Source organism: Calypte anna, chromosome 13 (genome assembly GCF_003957555.1).
Source record: "Calypte anna isolate BGI_N300 chromosome 13, bCalAnn1_v1.p, whole genome shotgun sequence".
Lineage (NCBI taxonomy): Eukaryota > Metazoa > Chordata > Aves > Apodiformes > Trochilidae > Calypte > Calypte anna.
In genome coordinates, this window is record NC_044259.1 from 7,601,268 (window position 1) to 7,619,603 (window position 18,336).

Genomic DNA, 18,336 nt, shown 5'->3' on the forward strand with positions numbered 1-18,336 from the left:
TTCGACCCTATCGCTGGTGGTGACCCCCCCAATATGCAGCCCTGCAGCACCCACCGCCCTCCTTCTGCAGCTGAGGGGGTCCTCGGCTTCCCCCCACCCCACGCCATGCTATCCCCCAGGTGTTGATCCATGCCGGGCATCCAGGATCCCCAGCAGCGGCAGCACCTGGAGCTTCCTTCCCCCATGTGGAGGGCTGAGATCGGGAGCCAGCCACCTACACCTGCTAGCTGCTGGCCTGGGGGGGTTGGTTTGGGTGACCCCATTTTGGGACAAGATCCAGAATGAAGCCGTCGCCCCCCCCTCCCTCCTCCCAAAAGGCACAACTCCTGAGCAAGCAGTGCCCCCAGACCCCTGTGTTCCCTGCAAACCCCTTTGTATCTGCTCCCTCTTGGTGTCCCTCATGTGCCCCACCATGGTGCTCATGCCCTTGTCACTGTCCCTCCCCAACAAAGACCTCAAGGGACGTCTGGGCTTGGGAGACTTGTGGGGTGTCCTAGGGAGTATCCCCTACATGGCAGCAGGGCAGTGACTCCTGGCAGCCATAGGACAATTTCTCCCAACCTCAGGACTGCAGCTGAGCCCTCCTCTGGGGACAGCAGGCTGTGGGGACAGCAGCACAGAAATGTGCTTGGGTTTCACACTTAAAATTGGGAGAAGCAGTAATTGAAATATTAGATTATCATCTGTGCATTATCAACTGCCTTGGAGAGCTTCTCCATGTGGGGTGTCCTTAGCTCAGGACACTGGGGGGGAGGGCAGTGGCTCCTCTCACACCTCCCAGTCCCAGTGGGGAGGGAGCCAGCCCTGGCCTGATGTCTCCAGGAAGCTCCTGCCTGGGTGCTGCTCCCTACCTTCCTGGTGTTTGCTGGTCCATCCCTTCTGGATTCACCCTTTTTCTTTGCAAATGTACCCAGGATAATTTCCAACCCATAAATAAACACACACACCAGCTGAGGGGACAGGGCACCCCTCATCCCAGAGCCCCACTCTCCCCCAGTCCCAGGACACATCTTTGGGAAATCCTCCCTGTGGGTCACCAGAGACAGACACTGAACACTTGGAGTCCCCCAGGGCTTTAGTCCCTGGGGAAACCAGAGCACCCATAGAGAAAAAGGGTTAGAAAAGAAAAGGAAACAAAGCATAAAATGATCTGTGAGACTCCAATTCACTCTCAGGGGTGCAGAGGGCACCTCTGCCATGTACAGCACTGAGAATCATACAGAGCTGCAATATAGAGATCTTTCTATGTATATATTTATAGGTATGTATATATTTATAGTGTGCTGCATTTAAAAGAGCCGGGCTTGCTTCTTCAGCTCGTTCCTCTTCCAGAGGGCCAGGCGGTCAAACTCGGCGATGGTCATGCCAAAGATCTGGTAGAATTCCTCCTGGGAGAGGTGGCGCTGGGGAGAGACAGGATGCTGGGCCAGGGATGGCAACCAGGGCCACCACCCAGGGCCAGTGAATGCCACGTGCATGGCTGCAAAGGGGCAGGAGGGCACACAAGGGGGTTTGATGGCATCCTCTGCACAGCTGAGTGCAATGGGTGCTGCAGCTCCCAGCAGAGGAGAAGTACCCAGCTCCCTCCTGCTCCTGCCAAATGCCCTTGTGCTGTGGGCGTGGGGACAGCTCTGTCTGGCCAGTGGAGCAGCAGAGCCACTGGAACAGTGTACTGGCATGTGTGTGCTCCTGGGCAGCTGTGGAGATGCTCCTCACACATCCACAAGCCCCTCACAGCCCCACACTTCCTACTGGAGCAAAGAAGGGAGGATGTCTCTGAGCCCCAAGGAGACTGCACCCAGTGGAAAGGGTTCTCCTCACCTCTAGCCGAGTTCTGTCCACATCTTTGGGCAGCTGGTTCCTCCCCCTTGTCTTCACCAGGAGCAGCTCATAGGGGTATATCTGTACAGGGACAAGAAAACTGTGGGGTAGGTCCAGAGCCAGAAGTGGAGACACCTAAAAGTGAGGTCATGGGGCCACCAGGGCAAAGCCTCCTTTGCAGTGTTTAGCAGGGTTTGGTAGCAGAGCTGTCTACAGGGCTTGGATGGGACAAAGCAGAGGGGGGACTTACTCCCAGGGTGACAAGCACAACCCCACTTGTCTGTTTCTCACCCAGACCCTTCTGCCTAGTAAAGTGCTTGGCAGGAGGGAATGGACTCTGGTCCAAGACCCACCATCCCAGGATGGGGTTGTCAGGTAGAGATGGAGGGGGATGAGGGTAGGATATGGTGGGCAGAGGGCAAAGTTTCCTTCTGAAGGGGTTGGGGACACATGGACACATCTCTGGGTCTCCCTCTGGGTGGTAGTTGTACCTCTGACTGGCAGATGCTACTTGGAGCAGGAACATCTTACCTTGTACTCTGTGGGGAGAGAGAAAAGACAAAAGAGACATGAGCCACACCGACCCTTCTGTTGCCAGGATCTTCCTTCCCCTGAGGTTGCAGAGACCCCAACCTGTCTCCCGCCCTTTTCCCCTGCAGCCTGGATCCCATTTTTCCAGAGCTGCCTGCAGTGGGGTAGGCAGCCCTGTGACATCTATCTCTGTGTCTGCAGTGTCCCCAGCCCCATGGTACCCTACCTCGCATCCCCCAGTTGACGGCGTTCGTGCTGTCATAGTGGAAAAGCTCAGCACTGGGAGGCTGTGGGAAGGAGGCAGAGAGGGAGGAGTAAGAGGAAGTACATGTGAAACCCTCCAGATGCTCAACATTGTTCCACCTACGTGCCCAGGGAGAAGGAACCCACCCACCCTAAAGCATGACCTGCTTCCCACACCTGGCAGTGGGGAAACAGGCACAAGGAGGTGAAGTGGCAGGATCAGGTCTCCTAACCGCCAGAAACCACTGCCTTATATAAAGCAAAGCTCTTCTGCTGCAAAGCAACACTAGCATCCCTCTGAAACATGGCTGCAAGATGTTCAGGACAGGCACCTCCATCCTGCAGTGCTTGGACAGGGCATGCTGACTCCCAGTAAGGGTCATTTTGGATTCACAGAGACTAGCAGTGATGGCATGGGTGCAGTAAAGGGATGAGAAACACATGCTAGTCATGAAAGAGGGCTTTGAAGAGCCTGGGGAGAATGATGAAGGGTGCAGGGACGCCTGGCAGCAGCAGGATGGAGGCAAGAGGCACTTACCCTGTGCAGCCCATTCCTCCTGTAGGCAGGGAGAGAGGCCGACTTAGAAATAAGAGGATCTGCAAAGAAGCCACCAAGGTGCATAAGTGGAAATGTAAGGGCGAGTCCCAACCCCTGGAAGATCACCCATAGGGCCACCCTAGTGCTGTGCTTGCACATCCCTGACAAGCTCCACATCTGCCCAGCTCTGTCTCCTTCCAGCTCCAAGTCATTTCCAGCCTGGCTTCCTCTCGTGCCAACATTCCTCTCCCCAAAATCCCTTTCCTATGACAACCCTCACACAACACAATCTCTCAGTTTCTCTAGCTTGTCCTCTCCTGGCACTGCCACCATCTCTGCCCTGGTTCAGCTCTACCCTGGCCCAGCCTTTCAAGGGATCCTTTTTCTCTCCTTCCCCTTCAATCCCAGATCCAACTCAGCCTCTGGTCCACACAGGGAACCAGCCACAGAAAACTGGGAGCTCACACACTCACCACTGTCAGCCAGGTAATGTGTCCGGGGAGCTGCAATGAGAGCAGAGCCAGGCATCAGGGAGGATGCAGCACCCTGGCCATGCAGAGCTGCCCAGCTGCCTGCCCCATGGGTCCTGGGAGCCCAGCAGGGAGCCCTGAACACCCCCAAACAGCTCCCCAGCTCTGTGAGGAGCCATGAGGAAGGAGAGCACAGAGCAGGCAGGGGGATCTGTGCTGCCATGCTCCCCAAAGTCCCCAGGCCCCCCTGCAGCCCCAAAGTGAGAGGTGCTGGGTGCCCTGGGTGCTGTGCAGTGAGAGCAGTGCAAGCAAGGAAAGCAACCCTGGGGCCAGCCTGCAGGTTTGGAGTGCTGGGAGGTCCCCAATGTGCTGTTAATGGGGAGGTACACACACACACAGCAAACCCAAAACAGGTCAGAGTGAAGCCCACATGGCTGTGCTATGAGATTCCCAAGGGAACCTACAACCACTCCAGGAGGAACTTCACCAGGTTGCTCAGGCTGCAAACGCCTGCCAGGCAGTGCCACGTTTGAGGAAGGGCACAGGGAACAGAGGGAGCCCTCCAGAGAGGAAAAGAACCTTCCAAGTCCAATTCTGGTGCACAGCACCTCTCCCACCACCCCTTCCCAGTTTTCTGTTCTTCCCTTTTCACCCCAGCAAACTTCCCACAGGGGTTGGGGCTGGACAGATAGCCAGGGTTGTCCTTACAGCCATTGAGAGAACCCTCGTAGCCAGCTGTGTGCAGGGCTTCTCTGCTGCTGGCTGAGCTGCGAGGGGGTGTCCAGGGGTCTGCATAGGAGTTGGACCGAGCCTTCATCTCCTCCCTCAGGATCAGCCTGCCGATGCCACTCTGGATCTGGGCAGGGAAGGAAAGCTGCTTCACATTCCTCCTTTCCCTGCCCAGCTGTCCCTGCCCACTTGCACATCAGGGTAGGGCACGACACCTCCCACCATGGGCCAAGCATCTCCCACCTGCTCCCTGATCCCTAGGGATGAGGTATGGGGTGGGGTGCCTTGGCAAGGGGTGTGATCACCCTCCTTCAGACCCCATGTTGGGGGTGGCCACTGGGGAAGAGATAGTGGGCAGGAGGGGTGGTGGTGAACCCTTCTTGGTGGTGGAGCTGCACTGCACCTCCTGCCCAAAGCCAGCCTCCAGTGGGGCAGCCTGCTGATAGCTCTGCCCTGCCAGGCTGTGGGCAGGGAGATCACTCACCTTGTGCATGCCCCGGTCATACCCATCCTCCTCGCCTCCTGATGAGAACCTCCGGGCCCGGGGGGCTGCAAAAAGACACATGGCAGGGTCAGATGGGGACAAAGGTGGAGACAGGTAGAGAAAAGACAGTCCCAATCTGCATGGGGGACAGCTGAGTCTCAGTAGCTGCTAGGACTTTGTGGTCACTTTGGCAGGTATCTCAGCCCAACTCCACCTTGAGGTCCACACTCAACCTGGGGGTGTTCCCTCCCAGGGAATGGTTGGATTTGGGGGCAGGAACAGGTTTCCCTTTCCTCCAGCCCCATGCAGGGCTGTTACCTTTGGGGGAGCCTTGGAAGGACCAGTACTCTGACTCAGAGTGGTAGTATGGATCTGGGGAGTAGGCAGGGCTGTATTTGGATGACTGAGCGATGTCTTCACTGGTTTTGCTTTTCGTGGCTGCAGGGAGGTTGTCTGCAAAAGGAGAAAGCAGAGGTAACTGCAATGAGGACTCCAAGTCTCATCAGCAGGACTGATATCTTTATACACCCTGGGATGAAGACAAATCCTCTTCCTTCCCCTCCCCCCAGTGCCCACCAGCAATTTACATCTGGGACAGCACAGAGCTGAGAAGCCAATAATCCATTTTCAAACGGCTGACACCTCCTGGAGACAAGTTGCAGAAGCAGGAGATAAGGACAGGGACAGATCTGTCACTGACATGAATAGGGAAGGGACATGAGCAGCCCATAGCCCACAGCATCACAACCAGCTCTGGCTCCTGCACAGCACTCACCCCAGCCCCAGTGCCACCAGTGCCACCAGTGCCACCAGCATCCCCTGCCCCCAGGCTGTCCCATCACCTGGAGGGCTATAACTGCACAGGCAGGAGGGGACAAAGGAAGGCTCAGCCCTGGTGGGAAAAGGGCTTTGGGGCAATGGGCTGCATAGCCCAGGGATAGAGAGGTGACCCAAGCAGATCAGGCGTGGCAGGGCCACCCACAGCACCCTGCCTTGGTGGCACATGTGACAAAGCCAAGGATGAGCCCTACTCCTTTCTCTCAGGGGCCAGGAGGCTCACAGGGGAAGGAGCACCAGGGACAGCCTGTGTGGCAGAGCCATCCTACCCCAGGGACCCTTCCAACAGCAGCTACTTACAGCAGTGGGTGCAGCCAGCAGCGAGGGGGTGGAGTTGGGCAGATAGGAAGGGAGAGACCAGGGAGAGAGAAGAGAGAAGTTAAGCTACCGCTCGGGGGAGCTGCTGTCCCTCTGTGCAGAAGCAAGCAGGGACAGGGGCAAGCCATCCCCACTGAGAGACACCAAACACCACCCATATCTCCTTCCCACACCTCAACCTCCCCCAGCCTATTTCATCCATCCAGAACGGGCTTTGATTTTATTCCAGGGCTTCACGAGAAACTGCAATTTACCTTCCACACCTCTTTCCAGAGGCTGCTTTGGCTTCTGGCATCAGGAAGCAATGGCCACCTTTGTCCCTTTTGCTATCACCAAATTCCAGCACCCCAACATCCTGCCTCCACTCCTGTTCCCATCTCCCACCCTGTCCCTAAATGTGACTCCGCCAGCTCAGCTCCCCGCTGGGACCCTCCCGGTTCCCCCCTCGGGGCGGACCGTACCGTGTCGCTTATAGATGGGAGGTTTCCGGTAGATGTTACTCTCGGCGGCAGCTGTTGGAAGAAAGAAAAAAAAAGGGAAGAAAGAAGAAAAGAAGGGAGGAAGGGAAGGTCAGCTTGTGCCAGCTGAGACCGGACAGGACAGAGGTCCTGCAGGAGATGCTACTCCCACACCTCGTTTCCATCACACAAACTCCTCCGGGTCCGGGCGTCCCAGGGGAGCGCAGCACTGGGCCAGAGCCAGGAGGGCTCCAGACCGGGCAGCGGGAACGCGGTGAGGAGCTGCCCTGGGGCAGGGGTGCGCACAGAGGACATGCAGTGAGCGCCCCAGCCGCAGCATGCACCGGGGGCGACGGGCGCTGCCAGCCCCGGGAGGGAGCGGAGCGGGCAGGGAGCACCGGCAGCCCCTGGCAGCAGCAACGCCCCGCGGCTCCCACTGCTGCGGGATCTCGGGGGTGGCAGCGCCTGGAAGAACCGCCTGCGAGCTACCTGGGGCAAAACAACATCAGCCAAAGCCTCTTTCCGCAGCAGAGAGAGAAAAGAGCGAGCTGGGAGGGAAAGCGAACTGGAGCCTGGCGCCGAGAGCTACAGCCCGGGGCAGGCAGCGGAGCTGGCGGAGCAGGGAGGGGGCCATCCATAAACCACCGACCGGCAGCGGGAGGGCAGGGCAGGCGGCGGGGCCGAACCCTGGCAAGGATGGGATGGGATGGGAGCGAGGGATCATGACGGGGAGTCTCTGGGTGCCCTCACGGTGCTGTCCCAGGGCGTCAGCCCTGAATTGTGGAGGGTTCCTTCCACGCTTTGGAGGAGGACAAGGGCAGTGGGAGATGCCTATAGCTGGGCAGGGTGGTCTGGGGCTCTGGTCCCCCTGCGAGTGCTGAAGGATGGATGGGCAGCTCTGCCTGCTTCCCTCCCCACTCTCCCTTTTCTGCCCACTCGGTCCCCATTCCCGTGGGCTCTGCGTGGCCGGGAGCGGGTGGTGGCCCTTACCTGGTGGCCCCCTGCAATCCCTGCAGAAGGGGAGCAGGCATCTGGCAAGCCCAGAAGACTCTGGGGGGAGGGAGCGGCGGGCCCTAGGGGGAGTATAAAATAGTCATCTGTAGCGGATGGGTGTGGAAAGGCCTCCGGCAGACACGCTTCGGCTCATGACCCTGGGGGAGAGGCAGGGGAGGGGACAGGCTCTCTGCAGGGGACTTGCCTTCGTGTCAGGGGTGGAGAAAGGTCAGAGAAGAGGGAGAAGAGGGAATGTTGCAAGGATCAAGCAGACTCCAGGCGGCTCTGGGACATCTGGGTGGTGACAGGGAAGAGAGGAGGGTTCAAGCTGCAGGTCTTGTTTATGGATGGCCTCTACCAGGGGGTAGATCCTGCTGCCAGCTAGCTCAAGGCAGGCGGTGGAGCTACACATGCGACACAGGGAGGACGGCACATGCGGGCATGCCACAGACACGGCGCTTCCCCAGCGACCGGGGCGCTCCAGAGCCTACCTGGGATGTGAAAATGCTTGGGAGCTTGGTATGAGGTTGGAGTGGAGGACCTCACATCTAACTGGCTATAGTAGGGGGAGCTGCGCCCGCTCTCGGTGCCTACGCGGTGCCGAGCAGAAGCAGCCGTAAGTGACCGAGAGAGAGAACAAGAGGCAGAAAAAAAATGGGTGTTAAATGCAGCGGTGTTAGAAGAGCAAGGGGCAACCCAGGCTGTGGGGGTGATGGGGATGTGTGCTGGGCCGTGATCCAGGACGGAGCGTGATGGAGCATGGGCAGATTTCCCACATCTCCGGAGGAAGGCGGGATGCGGAGGAAACTCCCCCAGGGCAGCAGGATGCTCCGCTGCTGGGGAGAGGAAAGCCGAGCGTGCTGCAGAGGCAAATGCTGACAGACCCTTGGCAGTGCAGTGTTGGGGTAAATGCAGGACCTCCAGACTTACTGACCTTGGATTTTCCCAGTCATTCCTCCGGGGCTCCGAAGGACAGGAAACGTGGAACAGACACACTGTGCTGACCCCCAAGGTGTGCACAGTTGTGTGTGTGTAAGGACCTCCCTCTACTGCACCATCTGGGAACAAGTCCTCTCACACACACCTGCCCTAGGTCTACCAAGCCAGCTGAGGGGTCTTCACTGGACATGGAGGTGACCTCCTCCCTCCCTCCCTCCCCACCCCATCTTCATGAGCTTCATCTCAGATCTGAGCCAGGATATAGTCTCCTCATCCTCTCCTTGCTGCTCCCACAGCAAGAGTCAGGGGAACCAGAGGATGCACACAGCGGCTCTGGTCACTGCCCCACAGCTCCTGTTGCCATCAGCCCCTCACAGACCTCCTGCCTACTTGCCAGAGGAGGAAGCACTGATGTTCCCTGGGAGAAGCAGGGACAGTCTGATGATCCCTGCTCCACTTTGGGGTCTGAGCTTAGCCCAGCATGGGACTGCAGCTGAAATCCTCACCTGAGCGATAAAAATGGTGGGGAGACCTCGGGATGGTGGGGGACATGCCCTGGCGGCTGTAGGTGGGGGAGTCAATGTAGCCAGGGCTGGAGGCTCTCCTCTGTCGTGTGTCAAAGCTCTCATAGATGTCCTGGGGATGGGGAAAGGTGTGAAGAGAAGCAGGGTTAGAGCTGGTGACATGAAGGATGAGGCAAGTCAGTGCCTTGGCAACCATGTGGGGAAATGTCCACAGACAGGGGTCCCCCTGCTTGTGGCAGTCTGGGAGGGTGCATGCTCTGCAATGTGACATGCTGGGCAGTGTTCATGTCCTCTATGACTGGACAGAGTCCCCAGGTTGCACTTTTTTCCCACTGCCAAACTGCAGGCAGCAAAGCCCAGGGTTTGGGACCAGCTGATAGTGTCCAGCTGGAGGCTTTCACCCCCTTGCCTGGAAAACATCTTTCCCTGTGCATGTTACCAGATACTGGTGTGTGCCCCCCAAGGGGCAGGAGATGCACCCTGGGTTCACTCTGCAGGGAGGGCTTGCACGCTGCTCTCCCCTGAGCCTGAAGGACAGGACCCTCATGGACAGGGTCCCCCCCATGACCCCTCCACCTTGGGGAAGCATCCAGGCAGGGAGGAACATTCAGCAGAGCCCCAGTGGTCCCCGGGCAGAGCAACACTCTGGACTGGCAGCAGGTGACAAACCTTGCAGTGCCTGGTGGGGCATTACCTGTGAGTACGGGGAGAGGGTCCCCAGGGACTGGAAGTGGCAGGAGGCAAAGGGAGGGAGAAAGAGAGAGAGACAGCACACAGTTAAGGGGTGCAGTGACAGACTGGGGTCTCACAGTGACTCATTTTGCCCACGTCACAGCCTCATCACAGCTGCCAGGCAGCAGGGCAGCAGAGCAGGAAGGGAGCCCCTGACCAGACAGGGGGCTGGTGTGAGGATGGCACCTCCTGAATCAGCAGCCTGGATGCTTCATCAAGAGACCTCAGTGGAGCAGCTCGAGGGGGGAGAAGGTGGCTGCTGGCCCTGCAGTGCTCCACAGCAGCCCCATGGCCATGCTGCTGCATCATCACCAGCTGGGCTGGAGGAAACCAGGCTTGTGACAAGCCTTGGGAGTGGAGATTTAAGAGATGCTGACCCTTAGAGAGTCCTCTTCCAGGACCATCTCTGTGTGAGATGCTCAGACTCTCTTCTTCCACAGATTTACTGATAACATACAGCAGCCCCAGCCTGCACTGGGGAAGCAGGGCAGTCCCATACCACATGTCACTTGGGCATCATCGTATCACACTCTTGCAAAAACTCCCTAATCAAGGAGGCAGCCCTGCTGTGCTGGGTGGCAGGGTGATTGCTGCAAGAGGCCAGGCTGTGGGCTGAGCCTGCTGGCCATCTGGCCCTCCATCACAGAGGAGTACAGGTGTGTGCTGCCTCCACTCCTCTGCTCCTGCTGCAGGCTGCAACCACCCAAGGGTGATGTCTCCTCCTGCAGAGCAGCATCTGTCCCTCTACATGGTGTCTGTGGCACAGCATGGGCAGGGTGCTGCCATCACCTGATAGGGTCACTGGTTTCTTTCTGAATTCTACAGCAGCAACCAAGACTTCCCTTCCAGCTCAGGCCCTCTTCCCAGTGATGGGGAGCCTCCAGGAGAGGTCTTACCCCTGCTTCTGCCTCCCTGCAGTATTCCCACTGTAGTGAGTGAACCTCCATGAAGTTTTCCCCACTGCTGTGGCTTGGGGCTCAGCTCCCTGTGCTGCCAGCACTGGGTGTATTCAGACTCAGTACCTCCCCATAGCTATATCTCTCCAGCGTCTCATCCGATGTGTATCTGTGATAGGGCTCGTAGGAAATGAGGTCAGGACGCTGCACTTCATAGATGGCTTTAATCTTGGGAAGAGCTGCCAGATCTTTGTAATTAAGGATCTCATTATCCACTTTAGCCTAGGGAGAGGGAGAGACAGAGAGAGATGGAAAGGAAGAAGAGGAGAGAAGGAAAAGCACACAGTATGGAACCAGCACAGAGCAGACAGAGCCCACTATCACCCCAGCAGCAGGAAGAAGAGGTAAGAGGAGGTGCCCAAGAGGCAGAAGTAAGAAGGGGCAGAGGAGCTTGGGAGGATGGGATGCACCCCTCTGGTGGCACAGCTGCTGGGGTGAGGGGACATGGCTTGTCTGTGCTGTCCCCCAGTGCTGGATGTGTCCCTGGGGGACACCACACACTGCAGAGCAGCATTGGGAACTGCTGCTGCCTTCTCTGTGCCCAGAGCATCCATCCTGCCCAGTGCAGAGGGCAGAGCTGTACTTACACAGATGACACGGTTTGGGGAGCCGATACTGGAACCAGGGGGGGAGATGGAGGTTTCTGATGTTCTCCTGTGCTGTGGAGGCAGAAAAGCAGAAGACAGGTGAGAGCACAGCAAAGAGAAACCCCTGAGCAGGCACAGTGCTGGATGCAGCAAATTGTTGGTTTTGGGGACTGAATTTCACTCCAGGTCCAGTTCCTCTGCCATTTCATCTGCTGGCTGCCAGTGCCCATGGGTGCTGCAGGCTGCCCTGCTGTGTGCTCTGGCTTCTCTTGGGGACAGATCCAGAGTCAGGCAAGTGGCCTGGCAAGACCCAGTGGGCAAGTGTCTCTGTGGCCAGCTGGGCACAGAGAGGGAGCAACAGTCTGAGGGGGGACTGGGGGCTGCTGTGCTGAGAGTCACATCCCACCACCATCCTCTGGGCAGTGTTCCTTAGGGAACAGCCCTGTGTTTGGACAATGCCACACAACAGTTCATGTCTAGCATGAACTCAGGAGCAACATCACCTGGGCCGTGCCACCTCTTGAAGATGCCCCTCACCCTGCTGTCTACCTTTAGCTTCTTCTCTGCTCTGGCTGCCTGCTTGCAGATGGGGTGCCACACTTCGGAGCCTGCAAAGCAGCAAAAGGAAAGTCTTTCAGCCCAAGCAGCTCTCAGCCAGGCAGCTCCTGCTGGTTACACTCAGGGTAACACAGAGCCTGGGGAACCACAGCCCCTTGCACACCCTGCAGACAGGGTAAAGCCATCAAGCTTCACCCAGGCGTGCCCTGGCAGGCATGCTGAGCACACTCATCTTGTTGTCCACAGCAGAGCCTTCATGGGACCCCAACTCCATCTCTCTCAGTGCACAGTACCCCCTTTGCCACCCAGGGGGGATTGAGGTGACAGGCAAGCAAAGGTTACTGAGAGAAAGCCACACTGGGAGACTCAAAAATCTGCCAATAAGGAACAAAACCTCCTCCAGTTCAGCAACAGGGAAGGTTTCATGGGTAGAAAAGATTGCGGCATGGCCCAGGAAGAGCACAGGGGCTGAAGAGCTCTCAAGAACAGTCTCTGGCATTGCTGGTGGGCACTGGGACTCTGCCATGCACACAGTCCCTTTCAGCACATTGGTCCATGCTCTGACATGGGGCAGGGGAGCCCCTCCCTTCCTGCATGAGGATCCTACCTGTGAGGTACATCTCCTCCCCTTCTGTGAACATCTGGTGGCAGCGGACACATCTGGCACAGGTGGGGTGGTAGTGCTTCCCTCCTGCCTGCAAGGGTGGGCAGAAAAGAGGGGTCTCTGAGCAAGGCAGGGCCTGGCAGCATGCTTGCAGCCCTGGCAATCTTTGCTGCAGGCAACGATGAGATGAACATGGCAAATGCTTGGAGTGGCCTCAGAGACCACTGCAGTGTACAGAGAAAACCAGAGACGGCTCAATCACTAATGCTTCTGCAGGACTTACAAGCCAGACTTGGGACTCTCCTTGAACTGCCCAACACACAGGAAAGCTGAGCCAGGCGGTCCCAAACAAGTTTCCCCTACAAACCTCACCCTTAATACATTTCTCTTGGATTCTGGAAGTAACGGGGATCTCCGGCAATAACGCTCAGCCAAGCAGCCGGGCTTCGGACCCGCTCCTTCCCTCTACAGGTGTGAAGAGAAACAGCAATGTTTTTGCCCAGCATGTCACAGCAGGGAAGCAGTAAAGGGAGAAGAAGCCCGAAGATAAACCAAAGCACGGGCTTCCTGCTGCTCCCAGCCCCTCTCACTTAAACTTCTCATGTGAAGCCACGGTCAAATGCCAGCACTAGCGAGATGCTATTCCCCAGCTGAGCAGGAGCTGGGCTGCTCCCGGTGCTCTTTGGCAGCGCTAATAGCTGTAATTGGTAGCTTGTTCCCTCTCAATGTGCCTGCTAGCATTTCAATTATAGGCTCGTTTTCTGGGCTGGGACCTGGGAGGCTGGAGCTGGCTCAGGGCAGGGGGAAACTGGGCTGCACTGTTAAGAGCTCAACAAAGGACAATTTATTCCCATTATAATCCAAAAGAAAAGGAAGGATAATTTAAGGCAGCAGAGGGAAGACGAGGCTCTGGCTGGCAAAGGGGAGGGGTATGATAGAAGCGGCTGGAGCAGGTTGGAAACAAGGAGGACGACAGGAAAATTTGCTTCGGGAGTAACCGAGATTCTGACAGTTGACTGATTGCCCATAAAAATCAACCTGGAACTCAATTTCCTTGGGGTGCAGGCAGCGGCCAGTGGCTTTTCCCCTTCCGGATTATGCCAAAAATGAGTGGAATGTTTTAGGGCAGGAATGGAAGGTGAGTGGGAGAACTTGTACCTCTCTTCCTTTCACTGGAGTGCACGCAAGCCTAGGGAGGGGACAGCCCTGTGCCCCAGGCACCTCCACATGCCAGCTGGCAGCAGCACAAGGTGCTCCTGAGAGGTTCCCTCGGGGCCACCCAACCAGCTCAGTCCCACCTACCAGCTCAGTCCCGACTTGATTTCAACACAGACCTTCTGCAAAACATTCAACACCCACCACTCCCCCTTGAGGAGCAATTCTCAAACCATGCACAAACCTTGTTCCTTTTATACGAGTTATAATTACAGCTCGTAAAAGGCCGGTAGATGCTGCGAGGGAAGAGATCTGCTCGTTATCACTTGTGGTCCCTTAAAGACTCATTAATCATTCAAGCCTGGCTGCACGGCTCGGAGTGGCTTGAGAAAACCCGGAGGCTGCCAGGATAGCACGACAAAGCTCCTTAAGGACTAAAATTATTTAAAGGTGCCCTTTCCATTTCATGCTCTGCTGGAGAAAACAATTAAAGCCTCTGTTTTTTTCAGATAATTCAAAACTGTGAGCAGGCACAAGCTGGGTGGGGAGCGTGGGCTGAGCCCTGGCCATGAAGATGCAAGGGATGCTCTGAATGTCCCAGCACAGCACAGCCCCCCAGCACCCAAACCCTATGCCCCTCTCAGCTCCATGGACAGTGCCTGCAAGGTGGCAGCACCTCAGCTCTCCCTGCAGGAATCCCGGTGCTGGAGCACATCACTTGTAGCCTACCAGAGCCTTATGATGCCAGAAAGGCTCCAGTGCCCAGCCAAGGTGCTGATGCCAGACAACATCTCATGGATTCATCCAGCGTCTTCCCAGGGGAGATGGGAGAGCAGGGAATGGCCTCCTTGCCATTGCACCGGGGCCATCTCCAGCTTCCAGGCAGGCTGCCACCACCTGCATGCCTGCCAGGACCTGCAGAGCTGCTCTACGTCTGTTCCTCAAACATGCAGCAACAGGAATGCCCTGTGCTCACCCTGACTTTGCTGTGGTTGAACCAAGTGAAGAAAAAACACAAGAGTGTTGCAGCAAGGGAGGCAGCAGTGCCTGAGGGTGCTGGGACAGGCCAGCAACACAGCCTCTGAGCTCAGGGAGGGTCCCAGGTCATCTCTGCTCCTCTCACCTGCCTTCTTACACCAAACATCCCACACCATGCAAACACCCCCAGGTCCCTGCATCCCTCAATGGCTCTGTCAGAGCAGCTCCTGCTGGAGAGTATCCTGCCCCTGAGCAAAGCTCCCTCTGGATTTGGCTGGGAGTAGGGGACACCCCTGCCCTGGTGGCTTCCCTGTGAAGGCCTATGTTGTGGGGACGGCTGCTCCTGAGCTGGGTGTTCCAGCTCTTCACCCAGGCTTTGCAGTGGGCAGACATGCTGGATGTGTTTCCAAGGCAACAGGCAGGCTGCCTGCATGGGGATGTGCTCAGAAGGCAGGCTGGGGCAAACACAGAGGGGATGCCCTGGAGATGGGCAGAGTGGCAGCTGGTTAGGGCTGGTGGCCCCAGATAATGGACTCCAGACATACCCCAGCATGCATAGGCCATACCATACTCTGGCTGCTTCTGGAGATACAGTCAGGCCCTTATTCCAAACATCTCCAGCATAGTGGTGCTCCTCCCCCACTCTCAGCCCTCCAGAAACAGTGTCAGGTGTTGCCATGGGAAGATCCCTGGCCATGAAAGACTGAGGGATGGATGCAGGATAATGGAACACCTATGCCTCCCCAAAATACACTTCCCAGGGCAGGACACAGGCAGTCCCTGTTACAGACCAGGGTGGGGTGGCCATGGCCCCAGGACTCACCTCCAGGACCCTGCCACTGATGTACCGGTTGCAGGTCTCACACTTGATGCCAAACTGGGCATGGTAGTCAGACTCACAGTATGGGATGCCATCCCTTTGGAAGAGAGGGAAGAAGGAAATGAGCTGTGGGTGAGCTGGGCTGAGCACCCCCTCAAGCAGCCCCAGCAAGAGGGGAAGAGCCCAGCACGGAGATGCACGGCCATGCCTGCTGCTGACACTCACTTGCTGATGTACTCGCCCGTGAGGATGATCCCACACGTTTGGCACTTGAAGCAGCTGACGTGCCACTGCTTTTCCAGGGCCAGGAGGGACTGGCCTTGCTTGATCTCCTCCTTGCAGCCTGCACAGTCTGGGGGGGGGGAAAGGAGAAAGAACGAGAGTGTGGGACCACTGCAGAGAACACCCACATCTGCTGGTTCATGCTTGGCACATCGGTTGCACCCAGAGTAAAGTCCTGCCCCCATGGATCCCTTTTCTAGGGGATGGTGCTGTTATAAACACCCTGCCCCTGAGACTACTCCCCTTGGGGATCATTTCTTTAAGGGAATGTGCCACCTTTGCATGTTCCCAGAAAAAAAAGACATGAGGGAAAGCTTCCTGCTGGATCTGGCATCTCTGAGCCAGCTTTCCCTGCCAGGTGGTGAGCTTGAGCCAGGGCAAGTGTGTGGGCTGCAGGGCTGTGGTGTCCTGGTAGGTTTCCAGGGGCTCACCTCTATGATGGGAGCAGTGGGAAGAAGTGTCTGGCAAGGAGGGCAGCAGAGGAAGGGCCGTGCTCTCCAGCAGCCACGTCCGGCCTCACAGCACTATTTATGAGCCTCCCTTCCTTCTCTGCTTCCCCTGGCTCCCGTCAAGGCTGAGAGCAGGAAGCACATGGGCCATGGATCCCTGACCTTGACTTCTCCTTGTGCTCTTCTCCTCCTAAGCAGCAGGTTTGCCTGGATGGGGTCTCTCCTTCACCCCCTTCCCTGCGGCAGCACCAGGGATATGCAGTAGCACCATGCAGACAGCCTGAGCCAGGCAGGCTTTTCCATGCATCCCATCCCCAAGCAGCTCAGCACCAAGTCCCTGCCTGCTGAACAAAGCTGGGGAGATGATTTTTGACCCCAGCTGAGCCAGGATCCATTCTCTCTCTCTCAGAGATGCTGCTGTTTTTTGTTACTCGCTGGGCTGAGGCTACAGGGGAAGTTCAGCATCCTTCTTAGGAATCTCCTCCCTGCAGACTGCACCAGATCATCCCTGCCACCCTGTCTGGGTCATGCTGCCAGGGCCACCTCAGCTGCAAGGGGCAAAAGCAGGCAGCAAGCTTTCATCTGATTGCTGCCTGCAGCTGCCTATGAATAAAGAATGGTGGCCTCAGGTGACCCAGCACTGCAGGCCAAGGAGGAAGAGGATGGGAAGGGAGAGGAAGGCAGGCAAAAGGCAGAGCTGTGCAGCTGCTCTTCACCTGCCCTGCTATGGGAGACAGTGAGGTGCTGCTGGCTGCAGTCTGCCTCTGAACAGCCCAGGGTCTTTGTGGAAGAAGAGAGGGAACCTCATTCAGACCCCACCACATCCCCTAACTGCACCAAGGCCACGGTGAGGGCTGGGGGAGGCAGCTTGGAGGGGCTCTCTAGGACCCATCAGCACCAACTCATAACTCAGTCTGAACAGCCCCCAGCAGTGTCACCACTGGTGACCCATGGGTGACACCGTGGTCCTGGGTGCAGCCATGGCTGCAGCTCTCAGCTCCAGGAACTGATGTTCCAAGCAGCAAGGCAAGGCCCCTGCAAGCAGTAAGGCCCCTGCCCAGCCCCCAGCCCCCACCCCCATGGCTCAGGCTGCTGACATGGCAGGGCTTGGGCATCACGGTGTGGCACAGCTCCCAGCTTTCCCTGCCTCCTGCCCACATGCTGTGCTGAGACAGCTCCCCTGGGACCTGACAGCAGCAAACACCAGGCATATGGGAGACAGCAAAGCATGGACAACAATACTACAGTCCCCTTGCTCCAGACAGAGCCTGAGGTGAGTGTGCAGCAGCTCCACGTCACAGGGATGCTCTGCCAGTCCCCAATACACAGCCTCCACAGGGTCCTCTGCAGTGGCACAGCACTAAAGAGAGACTGGGGATCAGTGCCCCATGAGAGGGGGATGGCATGAAGAGAGGGTATCCCAAAGAACAACCTGGGGTCAAAACCAAGGCCAAATGTACCCAAAAGCCTGATCGTTGCTTTTGCTGAGTTTTACCTCAGGTTCATCAGCACAAAGCTGTGAGAATGAGACCTTGAGGGTTTGCAAAGGCTGTGACTAATGGCAGCATTGGGAAAGCACACAAGTGGTCCCAGGCTGTCATGTGCACAGAGACCTTGGTGTACCTGGACACAAAGCAATGTCTGGGCACTGCCTCAGAGAAAATCCAGCTTTAAACCTTTCCCACTGCCCTGGACAGTGCCTGCAGGAGTGTGGTACCCACCCAGGTCACAAATGGGCCAAGGAGTTTCCGAAACCAGCAGCAACCTGCAATCTGGGGTGGAGCTACAGGACTACCCAGTTCTTCCTCTGAAACCACTGTGAACGCCCGTGGCTCCGTGCAGTGGTGCACACTGGCCCAAAGCCATTGCCCCCTCCTGCAACATCCAGGCCCATGTGGTCCCTCTCCTTGCAGCCATCACAGGAGCAGTCAACTTACGGCTGGGACCGTGGATCTTGATGGGCTTGGTGCTGATGAGAGAGTGGGAGCAGTTTTGGCAGACGCAGTCCTTCCCACTGAAGGTCACCTTGTCTCCGATGGGGAAGGGCTTCCTGTGGCCAAAAAGCAATGGGGAGGTGTGAGATACTTGCTCCTGTTCGTGCAGGGCTTGGGGCTGCTCATCAGCTCCTTCCCCAGGGGCCAGCAGGACCTGTGGTGCCAGGGAACAGAAGAGCTCCAGGAAAGGGTTATGAGGGGAGGCAGCAAGTGCACGAGTGTGCTGGGGCAGGAAGAGAGAGAGAAGCATTAGGGTGGGTCTGCAGGCTGCAAAGGGAAGGGTCTGAGCCATTTTATTTCCACTAAGATAATGCAGAGGAGGTGCCTGCTGTGGAC

General features: G+C 57.2%; 1 protein-coding gene across 8 annotated transcripts in view; it reads right to left on the minus strand.

Moving 5' to 3' along the window:
• Positions 1-1,148: 1,148 nt before the first annotated feature.
• The window catches only part of ABLIM3 (actin binding LIM protein family member 3), a 47,942-nt gene continuing 30,754 nt past the window's right edge, over positions 1,149-18,336 (minus strand). For 2 of the 8 annotated variants that reach the window (XM_030459276.1, XM_030459274.1), the window contains exons 4-21: positions 17,944-18,056; positions 15,501-15,627; positions 15,279-15,372; positions 12,326-12,413; positions 11,710-11,768; positions 11,161-11,232; positions 8,868-8,997; positions 7,914-8,012; positions 6,433-6,483; positions 5,135-5,269; positions 4,817-4,881; positions 4,312-4,459; positions 3,607-3,636; positions 3,134-3,192; positions 2,579-2,639; positions 2,353-2,360; positions 1,822-1,902; positions 1,149-1,403 (exon numbers count right to left, since the gene is read on the minus strand). In XM_030459276.1, the coding sequence (XP_030315136.1) occupies positions 1,290-1,403; positions 1,822-1,902; positions 2,353-2,360; positions 2,579-2,639; positions 3,134-3,192; positions 3,607-3,636; positions 4,312-4,459; positions 4,817-4,881; positions 5,135-5,269; positions 6,433-6,483; positions 7,914-8,012; positions 8,868-8,997; positions 11,161-11,232; positions 11,710-11,768; positions 12,326-12,413; positions 15,279-15,372; positions 15,501-15,627; positions 17,944-18,056 (1,534 nt within the window). In that variant the 3' untranslated portion in view covers positions 1,149-1,289. Of the gene's footprint in view, positions 1,404-1,821; positions 1,903-2,352; positions 2,361-2,578; positions 2,640-3,133; positions 3,193-3,606; positions 3,637-4,311; positions 4,460-4,816; positions 4,882-5,134; positions 5,270-6,432; positions 6,484-7,913; positions 8,013-8,867; positions 8,998-9,579; positions 9,610-10,639; positions 10,796-11,160; positions 11,233-11,709; positions 11,769-12,325; positions 12,414-15,278; positions 15,373-15,500; positions 15,628-17,943; positions 18,057-18,336 lie in introns of those variants that run through there. The other 6 variants (XM_030459280.1, XM_030459275.1, XM_030459279.1 and 3 more) reach the window with 6 other exon arrangements.